The sequence below is a fragment of the Canis lupus genome, chromosome 1 (genome assembly GCF_003254725.2).
Source record: "Canis lupus dingo isolate Sandy chromosome 1, ASM325472v2, whole genome shotgun sequence".
Classification (NCBI taxonomy): domain Eukaryota; kingdom Metazoa; phylum Chordata; class Mammalia; order Carnivora; family Canidae; genus Canis; species Canis lupus.
In genome coordinates, this window is record NC_064243.1 from 72,016,492 (window position 1) to 72,040,384 (window position 23,893).

A 23,893-nucleotide genomic window follows, 5' to 3' on the forward strand; every position below is an offset into this window, starting at 1 on the left:
ATATACAAAGAGTAAAATAAATGGAATATAAAAATGTTACATGCTAGGACAACAATTTTGAAATGATAACATATATGATACATATAGGTTTTAAATACTGTAGGGAAATGCAGCAAAATGTTAGCAACCATTTTCTCTATAAATTTTTTTATTATTTTTGCTTTTCTACAAATGTTAGTTTCTATAATAAGTATGTGGATGGAGATACAACATTCTAAATTAAGAAATAACAAATTAGAAAAAATTCACCTAGCGTCAACATGCTCTGGATCTCAACTGAAAAAGCTGATTATTGCAACAAGCAAGTGATTCACAGACACAACCTTGATGTGTTAGCACATCTTTCTTACACACCTTTGGTTCAGAGACAAGTGGGCATATAGTATGCAGGACAGATGCCTTAGCAGGACAACTCCAGTGGGCCAGCCAACAGGAGCTCTATCGCCCAGCCTAATGAACAAACTGAACTACAGACAAGGCAACTGTAATGGTGTTTCCACGACGCACTCTGCCTGTCCCAAAGTCTTCAAACCAAGACTACCCACTTACAGCCCACAAACCACCAGGTGAAAGCAACTCCAAAATTAATCCAGGAATTGATAACTCTAGCGTGAAGAGCCCTGCATGCCATGTCCAGGCTCCCAACTGCCCCTCCCCATCCCCTGCTGTTTTCTCTAGCAAAATGTTTTTAGTATGTTCACTCCAACCCAACTCATAAAGGAGCTCTTTAAAGTTGAGAAAAACATTGCGTATTGGATCCCTGGGTCCAGCATGTGTGCACTACAGAAAGAAGCACAGAACACATGTACAGTACCTTCCCGAAGCTGTGTTGGCTTGGCAGAATTTTCCCCACTCATTAAAACAACAAAAGATGCAGCTGCTCCAACTGTAGCCTGCCATGTTGACATGGCAACGGGTGGCTCCTGGCATGGAAAAAGAGCCCTGTTGTTTACGGGAGATCCCATAGTATAAACACATGGCCTGCATAAGAAAGACAAAGAAACAAAAGAGGGGAATCTTTAAATGAGTTGTCACTTTTCTCACCACCAGGGTAGTGAAGGTTAAGTTGAGCTTTCAAAGAGAAAAAACATTTGAGGCTTTGTAGTTGACTGGTTTCAAAGCATTTTGAACTGAAACTGCCACGGGCTGGCTATATGAATAGCCGAGTAGTAATTTCTCCCAAATAAGTTACTTAAATATGTAAAGAGAGGTTTTTTGTTTTTTGTTTTTTTAAGGGAAAAATAGCTTTTTGGATAAAGTTTTAAATACTAGTCTGCCAATTTAAAATCTGTATTACCCTTGCCCCTCCCCTTAGGCCCTTCCGCCTTCAAAAGAAAAAAGTTTTAGAGACATTCTTACAAACCTTTTGGAAAGCATTCTGGAAAAGAAAATATGTTTGGAGATCACCGAGATATTAATGTTTGGAAAAACAAGCTGGTGGTCTCAAATCCAGTTGCTGGTGGGCAGATATTCCCAATCTTGGAAACCACCATCTCAAATGGAACCCTTGTGGGAATCCCTGTGTGGAGGCCAAGAACAGAGGTTGGCATATAAACAGAAGCGTAGGTCACAACAACGGGGCTTGTGATGGGAAGGCCAAGTGTAGAGTCATTACAAAGCGAGTGCAGGAAACCAAATGGTATGACATTACGGCTCGTTCTGCCACAATTAAAAATTATAAACCCAGCCATACTAAGAATGATCCTTTCCATGATTAAGTCAGACGAAAGACAGCGATTGAAAAGATCTATGAGATCAAAGGAATCCATTCTTTTGATACCACAGAGTTGAAAGCACAAAAGTGACCCTCAGGAAAATGTTTTAGGAAAATGTCTCCATTTTTTGCTTTTCAGGAATTACGACAAATATGATGTAGTTTTAATCAGTTTGACTTATAGAGTAAATGAATAGAACAGAGCACTCTTGGTAAACTGGTTTTCCTTTTTCATTAACATCAATATGACTGAACATTTACTGAGTTCCTACAATGTGCAGGAACACACAGAATGATGGTCCTACTCCATCAGTCAGGTCTCAGTAGTAAAAGACACACCAGTCTGGATCTTAAGAAAGAGAGGTGACTTAACATAGGGCACTGGCTATCCAAGTGACAGAAGAACTGAGAAGCCAAGCGGGGGAAGGTGAGGCAATCCAAGGATTAGCCATAGTGGTAAGTAGCTGCTGTGAGTCCTCTGGGTGAAGGAGCTGGTATTACCAGGAGCTAATGGGCTGCAATGGCAGGGTTCACCTGGCAAAAGCCAGAGTCACGGTGGGGACTGTCCAATGGGTGCTGGGACCAGATGAGACTCAGTCACTGCTGGAGATGCCAAAGAAACCCAAGAAGGAAGAAGAAATGCCTTGTTTCTCACCAACGGTTTCTGCTCTCAAATTTTCCTCCATTGCCCTACATAGGCCAAACTTAGCAGGAAGCAGAAGACAAGGGAGCCTGGGAAATGAGGTTCCTTGTCATCCAGAGATCACAACAAGAACAGAAACTGGACCTAAATTAAATGTCCTTATAACCTGCAGCCCATTGACAAATACTTGAGGCAGGCAGAGTATGACATTCCTCCAGAAAATCCCAACTGTCTTAATGTTTTACTAGAGGAAAAAACCTAAGTTTGACAATAGATAGGCCTCCAGGTTCCTGGGAGTCTTCTTTAGCATATGAAAGTCCTTTTGGAAACTTTGCTTTGTCTTTAACTCCCCCAACTCCAAAGTATATAATCAGCCATTCCTTGTAACCCAAGTGCAGCCCTTTCTATTTACTGGTCCTGTCTCGAGCTTTATTTTTATTTTTTATCTTTTAAAATTTCTTTATTTATTTTAGAAGGGGGGCAGGGAGGATCCCTGGGTGGCTCAGCAGTTTAGCGCCTGCCTTTGGCCCGGGGCGAGATCCTGGAGACCCGGGATCAAGAGGTTGTCTCTCTCTCTCTCTCTCTCTCTCTCTACTTGATCTGGAAGGAATCCAGCTGCCATGTCAAGACAGTCCTCACACAGCCTATGGAGGGGCCCATGTGCTAGAAACAGAGACCTCTGGCCCAGTCAGTGAGGACCTGAGGCCTGCTGAAAACCATGCAAATAAATCTGGAAGAAAATCTTCCAGCTGCAGTCAACCCTTGAGATGCACGTGGCCCCAACAGATAGCTGACTGCAACCTTGTAAGAGATACTGAGCCAGAACCACTCAATTACGCTGCTCCTGGATTCTTAACCCTCAGAAACCGTCTGAGATAATAAATATTTGTTCTTTTAAACTATTAAGTTTGGGGTGATTTGTATGCAGCAATAATAGATAACAGAATTTTCTCAGGTTTCTGGCTCAGGTGATAAGATGTGTTGTGAAGCAATTACACAAGAAAGAAGTCAAGATGACAAGCAAGGTCACAGGAAGGGACAAGAGAGAAGGAGAGTCCCTATTTATTTTGCGCATACAGGACTTAATACACCCAATGGCAGAGGGTACTTGTATGGACATAGAGACCATGATTTTCCAAGCACAAACCACTGTTCAGCAATGGGACTGAGTGTCTGAAATCGGCTAGATCATAGAAAATTGAGGAATGATGGGCTTACGAACTAAGTATTGATGTTGCCAGCAGATTTGAGTCTGGGTGCCATCCACAAATCAGGGAGTGTGTGGGAGGAAATCTTCCCATTGGCTGGATTTTTAAAAAGCATGTTACCACTATCCTTTCCTCTCTCATTCTTGATCATTTCCCCTCTAAATGGTCTAGTCCTAGATATTTTTTCTAGTTCTGTCTTGACCCCCACCCCCACCCCCCCAGCATCCTCTTGAGGGCTCTTTCTACCATATTGTCCCAGGACACCTGACTCCTCCCACCATAGGGATTAGTTACCTGGCTAGCCGCCCCCCCCCCCCCCCAAGCTCTCACCTCCCACTCTCCTGTCCTCACAATTCTCTTCTGTTACCTCTTTTCATCGCTGGGGCATCCTTGCTGCTAAAATCTATGTTTCCTTTTCTCACTTTCTGTAGAGGCTGCTTTTAGGCTTGAGCAATGGAATGTAGAGCAAGGCAAAAGGGTGCGCAGTGACCCTGAATACAAACAGGCCCATCAGGCCACCCACTTCAAAATATCCACAGGCCTTAACTAACCACTGGGCTAAGTACAACTAGGCACAAGTACCAACAAAACAGGATCCATACATCTCCAAATCTCTTCACCTTCGGCCTTTAAATACAGCCCCCACTTCCTTGCAGATGGTCTCTCCTGTGCTGTCCTCCCTGCCTTTCCCTTGGGGTGCATTCAGTAAACTTCTATCTCCTTTTTTCTGCCTTGGGTGAATTCTGTCACCACCAGCCCCCACCCAATAGAGACGCCCCACATTTTGGGACCCCCATCTGAATGGGAGAAACACCACACTTCCCCGTTGGTCTCCAGAGCTATAACTCTGAAAGTGTAAAAAGCTCCATCTATGGATATAGATCCATAGATATAGCCATGTCTGAAAGGGGACTCAATTGTTTTCTCATTGGAATGTTTTCACAAATAGAAAAATACTCATCAAAGAGGGAGATCCTAAGCTAAATTTCTTGAAAACAGAGATTATCTTTGTGCTCCCAACCTACTCCTTTCTTGGCCTTTACCCTTTCTCAGTTCCAGCCTCCCTTCTTCCTTTCCCAACATGCCCACACCAAGCACTGCTTAATTCATAAGCAATGGCCTTTGGAGATTTTACGATGTGATATCCTTATGCATGTTGCACATCCTAGTGCAAACATCTAAAATAATGTAAAGTTAAGTGACTATATTTTTAACCTTAACCTCTGGATAAACCTCTAGAGGCGGAATTTGGGGCATCACAAAAAGTGAAGAATGGGTGAACGTAGGGACTTCACTGAATTGTGAAAATCATACTCCCCACGTGGTGATTCAAGAGTCAAGATGGCTCCCATCACGCACACCTACAAATAACTACCTAGAGCTGATTTCCTGTCCCCCATGCCCTGTGCCCCAAGAGGGGAGGAAAATCTATGTGCATTTACAAATATGTTCTGCAGCTATCTGGATGTGTAATCACTGAAATATCTGCAGCTGTGTTTACTCAAAATGCACAGTCTTGCACCTCAGCCATGTTGCTAAAACGCTCATGGGACAGATGTGCAGGCGCCAGCCTCCAGTGCTCATAACTTCATTATTTCCAGACTCAATAATTCCTTCCAGCACACAGAGGAAAACTCTCTCACACCAGGGCTCATCCCACATGCCCTGGGATAGCCACCCAATGAAAGGCTCCCTGAGGAGTCCAGTTAAGCTGCACAGGAATTGTGGGGGTGGAGAGGAAGACACTGAAAATCAGAAAGAAAATGGTGAGATAGTGTGAAAGCTGCCCCATGACTGGCTGCCATTAAAGAACTTCTAAACTCAGGAAGAACTTGCCAGAATGGCTACAACTTCAGCTTGATACATATTTGTTCATGGAGTGGTTAAACAAGGATGAGACACACTAACTATGCTGCTATGGTCTGAACGTGTCCCCCTCAAATTCCTAAGCCCAAGAGAGCTCCTTAGCCCCTTCCCCTATGTGAGGACACAGCCAAAGGTCAGCTGTCTGCAACCAGAAGAGAGCTTTCATCAAAACCTGAATGTGCTGGTACCCTGATCTTGGACTTCCAGCCTCCAGAACAGTAAGAAATAAATTTGTGGTATTTTGTTATAGTAGCCAAATGGACTAAGACATATGCCTTCCAAGGTAAGATGCTGGTGAACACTCACATGCTCATTTTCTTAAGGAGCCAGCTATAAAGAGAAACTTGTAGGGATTCATTCAAATTAGATATTTTAGGGCAGCCCTGGTGGCTCAGCGGTTTAACACCACCTTCAGTCCAGGATGTGATCCTGGAGACCCGGTATCGAGTCCCGCGTCGGGCTCCTTGCATGGAGCCTGCTTCTCCCTCTGCCCCTCTCTCTCTGTGTCTTTCATGAATAAATAAAATCTTTAAAAAAAAAAAAACAAATTACATATTTTATTTCTCTTCAGTTGACAACTCTATGCGTTCATCTTTTTGCAGTCAGTGTGAAAAAGGGGTTACTTTTAGTTTTAAAAAGTTTCAATTCTGGGATTCCTGAGTGGCTCAGCAGTTTGGCACCTGCCTTCAGCCCAGGGCGTGTTCTTGGAGTCCCAGGATCAAGTTCCACATCAAGCTTCCTGCATGGAGCCTGCTTCTCCTCTGTCTGTGTCTCTGCCTCTGTGTGTGTGTGTGTGTGTGTGTGTGTGTGTGTGTGCCTCATGAATAAATAAATAAAATCTTAAAAAAAAAGTTTCAATTCTACCACTTTCCATAAAATCACCTGTTTTCAGAGACTTGATACCACCACGTCTCTTATCTGAAGTCCACTCAGGAACTGGGGAGAGGGCTGCCTTAGGAGAAGCGGGCAGGAGGTGATGAGCCTAGAATTGCCATGGGTGTGGCTTGTTGGGTATTTTCCCACAATGAAGTACTGATCTGGTCCCTGGAGTCCAGAGGGCCACAGATGTGACAGTTCTGTGAGTCGGATTCTTTTAGAAAACTTGCCAGGGTTACAAAGTCTTCAGGCCTCCTCCAGTTCCTTATCTCTTCTCCTTCCTGCACCTGATCTTTTTGTAAGACTCCATGTTATCACTAAACTCAAGCTAGAAGCAAGCAGCCCTCTTGCTCTCTTGTGCCACAAAAATCAAGAGGTGGAATACTAAAATAGGAAATGTCAACTATAACTCACTCTTTCCTCCCAACCCTGCACACACACCTTCTTTATTATATTCTCCTTCATGGCACTTTACCAAAACCAGGATCCCTCAGTCTGAACATATGGCAGGTACAAGGAGAATGCTGCTTTGACTCTGATTTTGTGTACAGAATGAACTGGACTGAATGGAAGTGGCTTTGAATCAGAAATTCACCACTTTTCAGCACAAGCATTTTGGGTGCAAAATAGGCAAGCTGTTAAAATGGCAAAGACAGTATTTCTCATTTGGAAGTCTCATGTGGAGATTCTAAAATGAAAGATCTTTATAAAACACAGGAAAATTAAGCTCGAGAGATGTAAAAGGCCTTATCTGAAGTCACAAAGCTAATGGGCAGCACAGCTCAGACAAGTATTCTGCTCTCCTGGCTCCCACTTTCCAGGTCCTTTCCAAAATAGTATGCTCTTTGGTTGTAAGTCAGTGTGATTTGTTGTTTTCTGTTGATGTTTGATTATTCAAGGTTTTTCTCTCTGGTTGGTTAGTCATTTGGGTTACATGTGTAAATTAAGACAGTCCATCATTACCTTTTCTCCTCTGACTCACCTGGGCTGATAAACAGAGGCAGATCTAGAATGTCAGCAAGGGGAGAAAGAGGCTAATGTAGAACCCTTCCAAACATTTTCAAGTCGAGATTATCAATTCCTTCTTAATATATGTATTTCCACTTCAGTTCTCAAGAATTTTGTATTAGTTTCTTGAAGCAGGAAAGAAAAAGAAAAGGATTCACTGTAGAAATATTCCTTTTTGACCTGAAATCTCTTCCCAGAGATCTTCTGCTCATTCTTTTAAAATTTTATAGCAAGATATTAAACAATGAAACTATTTTAGTGGGGGAAGAAAAAAACATGTTTTAACATCTGGTTTTGATGTTAAACTAAAAATACTCCCAAAGTCTACCTCTTTCCTTGGTCCAACAGCTAAGTAATAAACATAATAGAGAAAAATTAATCTCTTTAGTATTTTGCCAACTTCAACCTGGTCTTGTCTAAAATAACAACATTTTGATTTATGGAATTTAAAATTTTTAATATTACTTTAAATTATAATGTATTTTCCTAAGCAGTTTCCTTATCTTTAACCATGATCCAAGTAAGTGGAGTTTTAAAAATAAATTTCCTATATTTAACTAAATTTCCACTCCATTCAACTCATGTTCAGTGACGTCATGAGCTTAAACCCAGGTTCCCTAACCACTTGGCTGGTTTCACAACCATTATAATGATCCTATGGGAAAAAGGAATGGGTTACCAGAGAGAATGCTTTGGTTTTAAGTAACATGTATTTAGTGGAATAGAAAAGTATATAAACTTTGAATTAAAGATTTCCATTTCTAAAAGTTTTTTTCTTAGGTATACTGAAGATCTAGAACCAAAAAGATATTAGGTCCCCTTCCTTCCTAGCTTGGCAACAACCCCTTAACACATTCTTAAACTCTCTCCCTACTCTCAAATAGTTCTTCAAAATATTTTTTAGAAGGCACACAAACTCATACTACATGAAGTAAACAGGCTTTCCAAGAAGCATGTTGTATCATACTATCATATACGAGTCTGTTACTGTTTCGGTGATCCTTTTTAAATGTCACCTGTAATCCAGTATCTATATGACAGAGGCAAAAAAGAACATTTCATTTCAAGGACTTCCATAATCCCACAATGGCTAAACCCAGGTAGGAAAATGTAGCTTTTATACAACCAGACACTTCATTTTAGAACTACAATAATAATGGGGGAAAAGAAATTACTGACAATTATTGAAGAAATACTCTTTTATAGCTTTAAATACATTTTCAGTTCTCCAAAAAACATTATCACTTGATAAAAATGGGAAAGCAGCCCTTACAAAAAGGAGATTTTAAGGCAGAAAGATGGTGACTACTTTCCAGATTTGAAGTTTATTTTTTTAATAAACATTATTTTAGTTCAGGTTTAGATTTACTTTTAAAAGTGCAAAGATAATACACAGATTTCCCATTTACTCCATATTTACCTTTATCAACATCTTACATTAATATATTTGTCACAACCGACAAACCAATATTGATACATGCTTAAAGTCTATATTTTATTCAGATTTTCTTTTCTTTTTTTTTCAGATTTTCTTTGTTAGCCCTAATGTCCCTTTTCTGTTCCAGGATACATTAATCATGTCTTCTTAGGCTTCTCTTGTCTATGACAGTTTATTAAGACTTTCTTTATGTCAACCTTGAGAATTACTCTTTTTAAATATTTTATTTATTTGAGAGAGAGAACACGAGGGAGGGAAAGAGCAGATGGAAAGGGAGAAGCAGACTCCCTACTGAGCAGGGAGTCCAATGAGATGCAGGGCATACGATGCAGGGCATGATCCCAGGACTTCGGGATCATGACCTGAGCCAAAGGCAGATGCTTATCCAACTGAGCCATCCAGGTGCCCTGACCTTGAGAGTTTTGAGGAGTACTATTTTGTTGAATGTCCCTCAATTGGGATTTATCTGATATTTTTCTGTTGGTTAGATTGGGATCATGGGTTTGGGGGAGGACAATCACAAAGATGTCATTTCAACACATCATACCAAGGGTACACACTAGCAACATGACTCATCACCATTGATGTTAACATTGATATCGTCACTGAGGTCATGTCTGTCATGTTTCTACAATGTAAAAGTTACTCTTATTTCTTAGCCCATATTTAGTAAGAAGCAGAGTTATGTTCCACCTCCTTGAGGATGGAGTATCTATATAACTTGGGCAACTTCTGTACATTAGATTTGTCTATTTTCCTCCATTTGTTTATTTATTCAAATATTTATTTATATCACTGTGAACTCATGAATAATTACTGTATACTTTAGGTCATCTATCAAAACTATTTTATATTGTTGCTCAGCTTTGGTCGTTAGAAATTCTTCCCGATGGCTCCTTGGACCTTGAGGATATACCCTCAATTGCAGGCTACTATTGCTGCTGTTTGAGCACTTATTTTCTGTCACTACAAGATGCTCCAGGCTCATCTTGTATATTTCCTCCAGTCCTAGCCAGTCCTGCAAGAAGCCCTTGTTTCATTATTGGAGAATGATATTAGAAACCAAGACCCAGGCACTGTGCTTCTACACCCTTCCAGGTGACAAGTAAGGAAATTTATGTGTTCATGCTAACCCTTGGAAAACACCTACTTATAATTATTTCTATAAATGCAGCAATCTGTATCATCTTAAACATTAAACATGAGTTTATAGTGATGTCTCCAATTCTAATCTAATACCACAGAGATCATTCTAGCCTCTTCCTCTTGCTCACCTGTAACCTTCCACTTCAACAGTGAGAAACTTGGCTCCCAGACTTATTTAATTTACTTAATTGCTCAATTCCAGTATACATGTAGAGTGGTACTGGAATTGTTAACCTGTACTCCCACAGGAAATAACTTCAGCAACTACAGCACAGTATTTAGGTACGGTTCCTTTTTGCATTTTTAGTCTTAACAAACTTCACTCATTTCCAAAGTGACTACAGTCAGCACCTTCTCCCCCAACCCCCTTCAGGGAGGAGGAGGCTGTTTCATACATTTTTAATACAATTAGATTGTTTTGTCACAATTTGCATTCCATATTGAGATCCTTTGATGTCTTAAATGATCATTTGTTTATAATAGTATCAAACTAAATAATTTAAGTTTTATTTTCAACATAGGGTAGAGTAAGGGTGACAAGGAGAGAAGCCACTGACAGAACTCAAAAGGGAAGGTACCAATTTAGAGATTTTCTTAAGTTTGTGTCTGATAAGCGCTTAAAAACAGAAATTACTGAAAGCTAATATCTTCTTTTAAAGTACTGAAATCTTTGCATACAATAAGGGACATGGTAAAGATAAAAAATAAGAAACGTAACTCCCTTTTCCAACTGAAACATGGATTTTTTTCTAGGAGCTTTCAGTAACTTTATTCAATTTCCTAGTTGTAACACGAGAATAAAACGTTTCTCATCCAGGACTAAGAATTTATAGTAGGTATGCTGATAGTGTTCTGCCACTCAAAGACAAAATGTTAGTTTTAATAAATGCAGGCTCTATGCCTTGGGAGAAAATAAGCCCTACCCATTATATATTTTTTTTAACTTTATTTATTTATGATAGTCACACACAGAGAAAGAGAGAGAGAGAGGCAGAGACACAGGCAGAGGGAGAAGCAGGCCCCATGTAGGGAGCCCGACGTGGGATTCGATCCCGGGTCTCCAGGATCGCGCCCTGGGCCAAAGGCAGGCGCTAAACCGCTGCGCCACCCAGGGATCCCCCATTATATTTTTCACACAATTGTAAAATGTTGTATTTTCACACAGTTATTTTCATGAAGTCTTCTAACCCTGATGATCATTAACTGCTCTCATCACTAAGGGATTTTTTTTGGTCTCACAACTTGGGATCCGTGGGCATTTTAAAGTCCTTAAAGTATCCAAAGAGTTACCAATATACACCTAGATTTATTCATAAGCATGTGGGAGAGTTTAGAAAGATTTGGTGGCTATTCATGGAAGACGATCCTGACTATAATAAAATTACCCCCAAAAAGACAAAAGGGAGAGAAAATATCTTCTGAGGATTTCTTTTTTTAAACAAAATTTATTATCCTTGTAAGGCTGCATAAATGCCATTTATTTACTAACATATCATCATAAACTCCCAAGGATACAGTTTAAACTCCTGCTATGATCATGCATTTTATTGAATTACCAGAAAAGGAGACATTTGCCAAGTCAACCTTTGCAGGAACAAGATGTTCCCAAGTACCTCTTTGGTTTCTTTATGGAAATCAGTATTTATCCATAACTCATTCCTACTCAACACCTGACATATAACGTAATTTACAAGTCTAATCTCTTTCTGTAAAGTGAGCACTGAGAAGAAAGCTATGTTTGAGGCCATTAATAAGCATTTCTTCCAACTACTGTCAATAGATTCTTCTTCCCCATTATTCTAATTCGAAAATGAAGTATCTGGGAGTATTAAAAACTATGATTTCCTAAATTAAGTATTCAGAGACCATATTTTGTTAAATCTTATTAAAAACTCTATCCTTAAAAAAATAATAACACTACCCTTGGGGATCCTTGGGTGGCTTAGCGGTTTGGTGCCTGCCTTCAGCCCAGGGCGTGATTCTAGAGTCCCGGGATCGAGTCCCACATCAGGCTCCCTGCATGGAACCTGCTTCTCCCTCTGCCTGTGTCTCTACCTCTCTATCTGTGTCTCTCATGAATAAATAAAGTCTTTAAAAATTAAAAAAAATTAAAACTCAACCCTTAATAATTTCAAAAAATTTTAAAGATACAATAGGAAGACCTATTTCTTTTCCTCATGGTCTCCCAAGAATATCCAATTAAGTTATTCTATATATAAATCAGTATGCTTTTGTGCTGTTGTAAGTTTGCACCAACCCTGAAATTTCCCAAAGGCTGCCTCAGACTCCAACAGAAATAAGACAAGAAGTGAACTCATTCTGAGTAGGGTGGGAGACCAGAACAGAGATGTAAGATTGGAGGTAAGGAACAGGATAATCAGAGCTCAAAGTTGAAGTGATGCTTAAAAAAAAAATCTAAAAGGTTTTTTTGGGGGGATGGGTTGGGGAAGAGATCTAAGCAATTTCCCAAGCCCACCACTTCAGTCAAAGGAGTCGGAGGCTATAAAAGAAGGTACTCAACACAAGTTCACTAAGATCAGCATTCCTCCAGCTGAGCTGTAGGAATTACTATATTGACTTGCAGTACATTAGCACAAAGAAACAGGTAAAATAATGAGGGATCAATGAAGTTTGATTTTAAAACTCTCAAATTTGAAAAACGCTGAACAATTGTTGGAGGAAGGGCAAGAAGAAAAGAACAAATGGCTGCCTACACACCTCCCAAAATCAATGCCTCATCAATTCTTTCTCTCCACACTAAAAACCAGGAATCTCCTGGTGTTGAGTAGAAGAACCGCAGCCAGAGGAGCAAGTGTGCAGTGTTGGCAGGACTGTCACACTCCTCAGGAACAGGCCCTCCCAGTGTGTGGGGGTCTGTACTCCATGACAAGTGACAAAGCCCAGAGAGGCACGGCTGCCAAGAGACAGGTATAGGAAGAGAAGCACAAAGCAGAGCAGACTTTAATTGGAAGCACTTGGTCAGGCTTCATACTGACCCAGCTTGGCAGCAGTTTATTCCCTCAGGGGGAGTATGAAGGAACTCTGAGAAAGTATTTGCTCAGAGACATGCATCACTCCCATCTACAGCACTAAAGTCGCAGGCAGAGATCCCAACAGAGAGCTAGGCTTGGGATTTAGTCATTAAGCTTACCTTTCAATCTCCTAACTCAGAAATACAGGGGCTTAATAAAGTAATCTTTTCATCCTGACTTAAGGGAAATAATCCTATTAAGAGTTGAACAGACCTGGGAATTTACCTGCTTCACTGTGGGCCTAGGGATTTGAGGCTAGATTGGTTAATACCACAGAATGAAAAGGAGCATCTCTGCCGAGACTCTCCTGTCTAGAGTATCCCTGCAAAGGCTCATCTCCCAGTGAGTGAGATTAATGGGCAGGGGATCGCTGGGTGCCGGGACAACCTACCTGCCACTCTGGTCTGAGGTCCACGTAACTGATCGCCCCTGGGGTTTGGTGCTGTACCATATCCGTATGGCGTGAGGAAAGTCAGTAGCTGTCTGAGCCCCTGTCTTCCTGATCTGTAAGCTCCAAGTGTCAGTGTCAAACAGGAGTTCCCCACAGCCAGGAGCCTGGCTGCAGTGAGCATAATAGTCAAACTGCTCCCTCCAACGATCTGCAGGCAGAGTCACAAGTTCATGTACAATCTGATTCCTGAGCTCCTCAGAAACAAATGTGATCTGGGGAGACCCTGTAAATGTTTCAATACCTGGCACAGCAGCAACATCTACCTCCTCGACCTTGAACACAGATAAATCACAGCAGTCCAACACTAGCAAAAAATCCTCACTCCCATGATTCCCTGTGTCACAGCAGTACTTTGAGCTAGAAATCCCAGAAGCCTGTTCCGGGTTGTCATGGTTACCATCTTTACCAGAAGTATCTTTTTCACCTTTACCACAGATTGCAAAATCATTATATCCTGTTTTGGATGAGGAGGTCCTTGTATCTGTCACAGGACTATGGCAGGGTTCAGGTGTACTGAATCTGCAGGCTTCATTTGACTCTGATCGGCAGGTTTCCTTGGTGGAACCACTCTGTTTCTCAAGTCTATTTCTAGACTCAAAGAAAAGCACTATGGTGCCCTCAAAGATTTGACTTTCGAAATCCACATCTAAATCCAGTACATAGTGCTTCACAAGTATGTGGCTGGTGTTGGCCATGAGAGGCAGGTCATCCCAGGAAGGCTCCAGTTTTACATCCATGGTGTCGGTTGTTGTTCGAGAGCTTTATCACAGTCTCAGGAGGGGCTTCCTATCTGCCTTAATCTTCCAGAATCAGAAATGGCTGCTTATCAAAAAAACACCTGATGTCACAAATTATGATTCCACAACTCTCAGTCCCCTGGCAAAAAAGAAAAACACAATTAGACAAAATTCCAAACAAGACCCTAAGGGTTCCTACAACCACTGTTTCAGCAAACTGACTACCTCCTTAAATAATCCCTCAGTGTGGAAGCAGCTCAGGGCTAGAAGGCAGACTAATCTTTCTGACATCAAAGAAAGCTGCATTATGGGTTTCTAAAAATATTTCAATTACCAATGGAATGAAAGGGGCCTCTACAAAGCCCGAAGAATCTTGCTCTAACTAAAACAGTCCTTGTTTTGGGAAAGAGCAATTGTTATGCAAAAGCGTAACTGAGCATCACTGTGCCTCTTGTTTTAAAGGATATTAAATGCATTACTTCTAATTTTGTGCATCAAAGATAAGTGACTGTTTCTCTACTGTGATTCTAAGTAACAAATATGAATGAAGGCTAAATGGCCTCATACGTTTTATTCTGAGAGTAATAATTTAATATATAAAATGTAACTCCAGGGATTAATGTACTTTTCACATTACGACTGCTCTCATATCAGCACTTCCAGTAAATTACAGGAAAATGAGCCAATTTACCAGGAGTGCATTCTAAGTATTCCTTTGAGATTGTTCATGGAGATTTTTCAAATTTATAGTTAAATACTCGAGGTATATCATTACATCTTAATAGCTGAAAACCCATTAACATTCTGGATAATAGCCTTCTTGTGGCAAACAAAAAGGTCTTCTCATTTGAGAAAAAAAAAAGTATGCAAATATCTATAAAAGGAAAAAGAGAAATTAAAATGTAGGAACAGATGTTGTAATAAAATGCCCAAGTTCTTCATAAAAGTTCTGAATCAAAATGTATTCTTATTTTATAATAGCAATCCAGCTAAAAGAAAACTTATTTGAAATTATTTCAGTCCCTGTTGTTTACCTGATTTCTTTTAGCATATGCTGTTCTTTATTTTTCATTCTTTTACCAAAAATGAAAAGGGGGGGCATAACAACTCTGACAGAGTAGATATATTTAAAATAATTTTTGTATTTCTGAATATCAGGAGGTATTCTTATACCAACTACAAAACAATATCACCTGCTTTCAAGTAAACCTGAGCCCGCTCTTTTTATTGTTTAACTCCTCCTCCCCTCCCCTCAGATTTTATCTGCCTGTCTACTAGACTCTTATTTCCCTTCCTTCTAGAATCTCATTCCATGAATCAAATCTATTGAATTTTCACTTTCTACATCTCCACAGCCTGTTTCCTCAGGAAAATCTTACCTACCCTAAGGGGGAAAAAATCTGGCTTCCTGCAGCCTTCTCTAATCTGTATTCACACTACTTTCCCAGTCATGGAGACCAGACTCCCTTTGCATCTCTGTCCTCCAGCCAAAAGGCCTGCTCAACACTCTGCTCCCTAAAAATGCTCTGACATGAGGTCTCCGTGTTCTTTGGACCAAGACTGGAGTGCACCCATAGCCACGTGCCAAATTCTATTCTCTCTCCACACCGAGTTCAAGTGCAATCACCTCCTGAAATCCGTCTTACTCCCTATCCTTCACCAAACTGCATGTAAGGATATACAGTTTAAATTTAAAAGTAACAGGAATTGAGAGAAATCTAGGATGCAAAGAATATTTTGAGATTACTTTATAAAGAAGCTGGCATTCCCCTTGGTTCTAGAAGACTCAATGGGCAAGGAGGTAAGAAGGCAGAGTATTTTCTTTTCCACATGAAAGCAACTGAACTTGTCATGCAAGAAATAATAACCTTCAATAAAGCTACTGGGTATATCTACATAATAAAACAAAATGGATATTCAAACATCATTCTGCTGGTGTTTGGGGCTGCTAACATGTAGTCTTTTGTTGACTGGGCTCTTTTAAAAAACCTTACTAAAAATAATAATAAAAAAATAAAAATAAATTTAAAAGCCTTACTTAATATTTTTGTAAAAACCTGAATATACACATACACATACACACACACAGACAAGAGGAAAAGCTGAATCCACCAAGACAAAGGTGTGTAAACCATGTCTGAAGAACCATTTAGCTTGTGTAACAATATATATGCAACCATTCATTGTCTAACCCTAATAGATTCTTTCATTTACTTGTGAAAATTAATATGATTTAGGATGAAAATATATTCTACAGAGCAGTTTTCACCACTTTTGTGACTGGTGGCAGACAACATGGCAGCCTTAGAGCTCCATCCACATCCAAGCCTGTTAACATCACCTTGTCACCCTAACTGGCAATAGTTTGCTTCTCTTCAGCGGATTCTTGAGAGGATACTCCCCATAGCTGCAGATCTAAATCTTTTCTTCTTTTAACTTTCCAGTTCCATGCCTGCTGACTCATTCTCAGTTGATTATTTGGCCTCCTACTTTACTGAGATGAAACTCCATCATGGTTCAAGTATCTGCAGTTCTTCACAACTACAGCCTTCTCCCTTCTGATTCAAAGGAAACAATAACCCTTCTCACAAAAGCTAATTCCCTTCCCCTTGAATTCTACCTTCTGGGGTCTGAAAGAGTCAAATGAATAGCACTCTTCTTGCCCATCCACACTGTGAACATACCAAAAAAATAAGGTGAAGATATGGCAGAGGGATATCAAAATATCACCATTATTACTGATGAAGGCTAAACTGGACAATATGATTTAGTGTGGGAGCCAAAGGTACTTGAAAATGGAATCCCAAAATTCAACAGATTTATTCACAGGGTCACAGTAAACACTGGATCAGATCAAGCTCCCAAAGCAGAAGGTACCTTTCCCAGGCAAAAATTAGGGCCTGAAGAAGTAAGGAGAAAAGCCCTCCAAGGTCAAGATGGCTGCCCAAAAGCAAAAAGGAAAAGCTTAAAGGAGCAGAACCTGCTCAATTTCTTCCTTCCACTCCAGCTCCCTTAAGGTAGAAGAAATAAAGTGATCAGCAATGTTAAAGTAATTAAGCTCCTTTCACAACACAGGAAATACCAGAAAGAAGAAAGAGCATTCCCCCAAACACTATCTCCTCCCACTAATTTGCAATCTTGTTGCATTTGACCAAAGAATAAAATAAAATAAAAACCACCAAAAAAAAGTTTCTCTCACCAACATTTTCTTCCTCTCAATGTTTCCATCTTATTCCTAATGTGTCAAACACCAGGAGGGCTGCCATCTTCAAAAAAAAAACCAAACAAACAAAAAAAACCTCTGCAATATATTCATCAAAGGGTTATGCTGTTAAAGTAACACAATATGTCATTTTTATCTTAAGTAAACCAGGAAAAAAATAAAAACAAAAACATTTAACCATGTTGCCCATGTTAACTAAGTCTTTTTTCTTTGCATTTTGGAGCTGACAAATTCTTTAGGGCTTATTTAGTCCAACTCTCTAGTTTTACAAATGATGACAATGAGGCCCAGAGAGGTAAGGCAATTTGCCAAGGTCACTCATTTCTGATGCTTTTCTCCTTGCTGATTCTTTCCCTTGGAATACTCCTCCTCCAGCTCTTGTGGACATTTCCTTCATATTCTCCAAGTCATAAATCAAATGTCACCTCCTAAGACTGTCTTCTATATTCTCATTCTACCTTCAAGTTGTGTGGACTAGACTCAATTCATATTCTAAAAGCTTTCGGGGAGAAAGCAGAATTTCTAGTCCAGCCCCAGAAGATTCAGATCATGGTTTACCTCCGCATGGTTTCCAACCTAAATATATGTGTAAGTCTGTTATAACTCATTGTTTATTACACCTATTTTCTCCTTGCCTTGGATTCTTAGATGACTTGAATCTCCTTTCTCTGCAAGTATACAACTCTCACTGACGTCAATCAGGGTCATAGTCCCACATTTAGGGAACAACTGAACTAACTGTGGTTGCAAATACGTGGACGTGGCCACCTTGTAAGGCCTCTCTCAGCAAATAATAAACATACTTCTAAGCAGTCTGTTGACTTCAGCACTTTTTGCTATTATTGTGCTCCAATTTAAAATGCCAGCCTGTCTCACTGAAGCATTTTTCCATTCTCTGTCATAAGCCATAACATATAAAATTCCCCCCTTTATCAAGCCCAATGGTTAGTTTCCAGTGGCTAACCACTGCTGCCTCTAAAATAACTGTACTACGTGGTGTGTATTTGAAATGCTAAAATGATTGTCTCAGCAACACCATCAAAGGCTTCAAAAGAATTAGTGTACAGCAATATTGTTCTTAAGAAAGGCAGGAGCAAAAAAAAAAAAAAAAAAGAAAGGCAGGAGCAGGGGATGGCAGGGGGGATCAAATACTAACCAGAGTTATGGCACAGTGAATAAACTGCCCTGCCACTTTCAATCACCCCAACAGAAATGCAAACATCTACAAATATGTAAAATAGCCTCCGTAGGGCCATTCCAGGTCCCTTCTAAAGAAAATGATCTCATTCTCCTTTCAAGCTACAAAGCCAGGTGTATCTTTTTTTTTTTTTTTCTTAAAGATTTTATTTATTCATTCATGAGAGACAGAGAGAGAGGGGCAGAGACACAGGCAGAAGGAGAAGCAGGCTCCATGCAGGGAGCCCGACATGGGACTCGATCTCGGGACTCCAGAATCACGCCCGGGCCGAAGGCAGGCGCTAAACCGCTGAGCCACCCAGGGATCTCCCAATGGTCATTTTTATAAAGTAGAGATTCCTGAATCATTTTTGTTGTACATGACCACACTGAGCAGAATGCCCTCTACATAGTAGGTGCTCAGTAAATATCTGTGGAATTGACATCTAACATCTGACATCTGACTGACATTAATCATACTGACCAGAAGTCATACTGACTCCATACTGGGAGTTTCTAGTTAGCTACAGAACAGGGATTCTGGTGTGCATAGGTTCTAGTAGAAAGTTATCCTTAGCCAACATCTTCCTTCAATTGGCTCTCATTTTTTTTTTCATCTCATGATCCACCTGTCCCTCTCTATGCCACATCTTTTTTCCTAGTAAGCAACTCAAGGGAAAAGGAGAAATTTTGCATATATGATTACTATATAGTACTAAGCACACTATGAGTAGTCATAAAATATTTAATTCTATAGACTACTTGTTCAGAGGAAGATAGGTTCCTGCTATTCCAAGTGTGTTCATTCTGTAGGATACAGTGATTGCTCTTAATGACAGCTAGCTTACTTGCTGAAAAGTATACTGTTTCTGGGCATTTGAGTGTCTGGGCATACTTCCTTAGACACTCAAATGCATATAATCATAGGAACATAGCTTATTACTATGAAATTCAATAAAACAATTTCAGAATTAGAAGGAATCTTAGAAGTACAAATGTATTATTTTGTATTTAGAAGTGTCACACTGACATATTATTCTGTAACTTATTTAATTTTATTTCTTTAATTCAATGGTTTTAAAAAACAGCCATGTAGACACATAAATCTAGCTCTTTTAACTGCTGATTGTCCCTATGTGAATATTCTACAATTTATCTATACATTTCCCTATTAATATTTAAATTCTTTTCAATTTTCCATTATTACAAACCATGCTGCAATGAACATCCTTATATATGTCTCCTGGTACACTCTGTACAAGTGTTTCCTGGATAAAACACCTAGAAATTTCATTTGGCCTGAGATTGGTATTATCACACCTACTTTTTTTGGTTTGTTTTCTCCTCCTGTATCTTTTCTATCCCTTTATTTTTATTGTTAACTGCTCTGGGTTATTTTGCCTTGGGTATCTTTTTAAAGCAATATTTGGCTGCCTTTAAAAAATATAATTATCATTTTTAATAACTGAAGTTAATTTATGTTTATCATGATTACTGTTCTAGGACCCCTGATCTCTTCTCAGCCAATTTATTTTGTGTTTTCTAGCTACCATGATTTTCTTTGCTACTGATCTTTTTTACTGCTTTTTTTTTGCATTTTTCTAGTTGTCTTTTCCCTGTTTCATAAATTATACAATCCATTTCTTTTCTTTAACATGCCTACTTAAAGTCAATCTCTAGTACTCTTCTGAATAATACAAAAATCCTAAATAGTTCTGTCATCGGTTTCCCCTTTTCCACACTCTCTATCAGCTTCCAGATTATTGTTGCCAGTGTCTTAGTACCACATTGTTTTTACAATCCTCATCCAACTTAGAAAAAACAAAGTCAATACTTATTTGTATTTGTTTACCAGCTTCATTTCTCATGACTGATTCATACAATCCATTCCTTCTGTCAGGGTCCAATTTTGTCCCAGTTAACTACTGCTACCTGAAAAATTAACTCAAAACTTTGTGGCTTCAAACAGCAACCATTTGACTATATTCCATGGGTCAGGAATTTGGGTAATACTCAGCTGGGCCATTTTTCTGCCTCTTATGCAGGACTATGGCATTCAGTGGTACTCAGCTAGAAGATGGGCTTATCTGGGGGTTCTGATGACCAGAGTAGCTCACAAAGCCTCAGAATAGTTGGACAGCTTAATGGCAACAAGTGGCCCCCCACAGCAAGTGTCTCAAAGGACCAGCTGAAAGCTAAATGACCTTTTCTGACCTAGCCTCAAAAGTCAACCACAGGGCAGCCCCGGTGGCGCAGTGGTTTGGCGCCGTCTGCAGCCCAGGGTTTGATTCTGGGAACACTGGATCGAGTCCCACGTCAGGTTCCCTGTGTGGAGCCTGCTTCTCCCTCTGCCTGTGCCTCTGCCCCTCTCTCTCTCTGTGTCTCTATGAATGGTTAAATAAAATCTTAAAAAAAAAAAAAAAGTCAACCACATTCTATTGGTTTCAAAAGAATTGTGTATAGCTAGCTAATCCAGATTCAAAGAGAGGGAATTCAACTTTATGTCTGGATGGAGGAATGACTAGGTCGTACTGGAGAGTAGCTGGTGAGATGGTAGATACCAATTATGGACATTTGGGGAAAATATGATTTCCTTTTTACTTAAGTAGATTTTCTGGCTGATAGTTATTTTCACTTAACACCTTGATTACACTACTGTACTATATTCTGACATCTTTTTTTGCTGATAAGAAGTTTGGTATTAATCTGCATTTCTTTTTTTTTTTTTAAGATTTTATTTATTTATTCATGAGAGACACAGAGAGAGAGAGAGAGAAAGAGGCAGAGACACGGCAGAGGGAGAAGCAGGCTCCATGCAGGGAGCCTGATGTGGGACTCGATCCCAGGTCTCCAGGATCAGGCCCTGGGCTGAAGATGGCACTAAACCACTGAGCCACCCGGGCTGTCCCTAATCTGCATTTCTTGATATGTATCTGTTTTTTTTCCTCTGGTAGCTTTTACAATTTTTCATGATCTTTAATGTTCTATTGTTTCACTCAATGTATGTAAATGTGGACTTATTTTTATTTAGCTTGCTCAAGATTCAGTGTGCTCCTTCAGCCTGAGGAATTTGTTCTATGTATAACTCTGAGGAGACAGCAAATGTCTGTGCCTCTCTACTGCAACAGTGTGATGGAACTGTCTTTCTCCAGTCACGCCTTCATGGCTTCTAGCTCCACACAGATAACTCCGTTTCAGTTCTCCACATGTACCAGGTCTATGATCAGGTACCAATTCCTTGGTAGGTATCAGGGCCCCAAAGCCCACCCAGGGCTCAAACCACCACCACCACCACCACCACCACCACCACACCACCACCACCACCACCCCACCCCAACTCCCCTCTTCCCAGCTAATGAGCCTATTTTCATCCCTCTGTCAGAACCTCTCAGGTCAGGCTCCTATTCATCATCCTGACTTTACATTCCTCCTCCATTTTAGTCAACTAGGATAACTCCTTGGTTGTGAATCTGCGTGTGTATATATGTGTGCGTTTGTGTGTGTTTATAGGTATATGTGTGTGTTGTACTTTATCCAGCATTTCTAAATACTTGAAGTAGGAAGGGGGATTTCCTTGTAATCCAGTTAATCATACTGACCAGAAGCCCACAAATTCTGCTTTACCAATTAAATGGTCCACACACACAAGTCCCCTGGCCTAAGAAGTTTTCATGCAGGACATGCTTTGCTGTATAACTTTATAGGCACTATAGCTACAGATTCCCTTTCATCATCACAGACACCTAGAGAGAGGTTTATAAAGACTGAGGATAAGAATATATGCAAAGAAAGCAGCCAAAATGCAGAGAAAGCTGTACCATATTACTTACTCATTCAAAATATATGTGGAATTCTCTTCTATCCTCTTTATTAACTCTCTCTCTCTCCCTGACCATGACCTCAAGGAAACCTTTACTGACCTCAGTGATTTCTATTATTAGATCTCATAGCACTGTGTACTTCTTGATAGTACAATAGTTTTACATTTTTGTTTGATCATTTAATTAATATTACTCGTCTTAAATGAATGAGAATACCATTTCTAGTTAGAGCAGAGTAGCTTATATCAGACCAATCCTCCTACTGGCAGCACTTATAAATTCTAGGCAACAACAAAAATCTAAAGGCACATGAGAGTGAACAAAAAGCTGACACTTTGGAGAAAGGAATGGCACGGAGTTTCCTGTGTCATGGCTCTTCATCAGAGGGCATGCCCTGGTGGACAAAACGCAGCTACAATTCAGACAAAAACCAGCCACCTTACTGGCTAAAACATCAGTAACTGGAGTTTAGAACTGACTAAGCACCAGGAGGGTAAAGAAAGGAAACCTTAGAAAAGGTATGAGCCCCATATTCTGCATATACTGCCCAATTTCCTAACAAACCCCTGAATGCTGCATGTTAGAGGCAGACCAGATAGTCCCAGTATGACTAAATGTACTGAACTCAGGTATCTGTTGCTGCCCAGTGCAGGGAAGGCAAAGATGGAAGATGGAATTCACCCAAGTTAACTGCCTGCTAATACAAGATTTTCATACTCTCTAGAGGAATATAAATCCAGTTTCTATTAAAGTAGCAATTACAATGCCCAAGATAAAATCCAAAATTATTAGATATAAAGAGAAACAAAAAAATATGATCCATACTTTAAAAAAGGCAATCAGTGGAATCTGACTTCAAAGAACCCAAATATAGAATTAGTAAACAAGTACTTTAAAGCAGCTATTAGTATTATAATTAAGGACATAAATGCTGTAATGAATGAACTAATAATGAAAACTCAGCAGAGAAACAGAAATTGGTAAAAAGAAATAATAATAAAGGAAATTCTAAGAACTGAAAAATACTATATCTGAAATTAAAAATTCACTTAAGTTTAATAGCAAACTAGAAATTATAGAAGAAAAAGTGATCTTGAAAATATTTATATAGCAGTTATACAATCTGAAGAACACAGAGGAAAAAATCTGCATCAATGAACAGAGCCACAGGACCTCTGGGACAAAGGCTTAACTTATGTAGAATTTAAGTCTAAGGACAGATGAATAAGAATGCTGCAGAAAAAAAAAATTGTTAAAAACTAATAACAGTGAGAGCAATCAGCACCCAGATTATGGTTCCTAAATATCATTTTCCAATGAAACGAACCAGGCCTCCTTGGAGAAAGGGCTGATTCTAGGAGTGTGGCAGGAAAAATGCAAGACAAACCTAGAGCATCATATAGGCCCAAAGAGGAAGAAAGTTTAAAAAAAAAAGGGGGGGGGGGGTTTGGGGGTTGGGCATGTAAAAAGGGCACAAGAACTAACTGCAAGAGCTTCCAATGGTCAAAGTGGGAACAATCTGAGCAGGAAGATAATGATGCCACTGAATCAGAA

The 23,893-nt window shown here is 39.8% G+C and overlaps 1 protein-coding gene across 50 annotated transcripts in view; it reads right to left on the reverse strand.

Moving 5' to 3' along the window:
• Nucleotides 1-23,893, reverse strand: part of AOPEP (aminopeptidase O (putative)) — a 332,682-nt gene that overhangs the window by 275,541 nt on the left and 33,248 nt on the right. For 48 of the 50 annotated variants that reach the window (XR_007413833.1, XR_007413800.1, XR_007413804.1 and 45 more), the window contains exons 2-3: nucleotides 13,323-14,258; nucleotides 815-981 (exon numbers count right to left, since the gene is read on the reverse strand). Coding sequence is in view for 24 of the 50 variants with exons in the window: in XM_049115915.1 (XP_048971872.1) it covers nucleotides 815-981; nucleotides 13,323-14,119 (964 nt within the window). In the remaining 26 variants the exon portion in view is untranslated. Of the gene's footprint in view, nucleotides 1-814; nucleotides 982-1,363; nucleotides 1,520-7,289; nucleotides 7,441-13,322; nucleotides 14,259-23,893 lie in introns of those variants that run through there. The other 2 variants (XM_049115948.1, XM_049115949.1) reach the window with 2 other exon arrangements.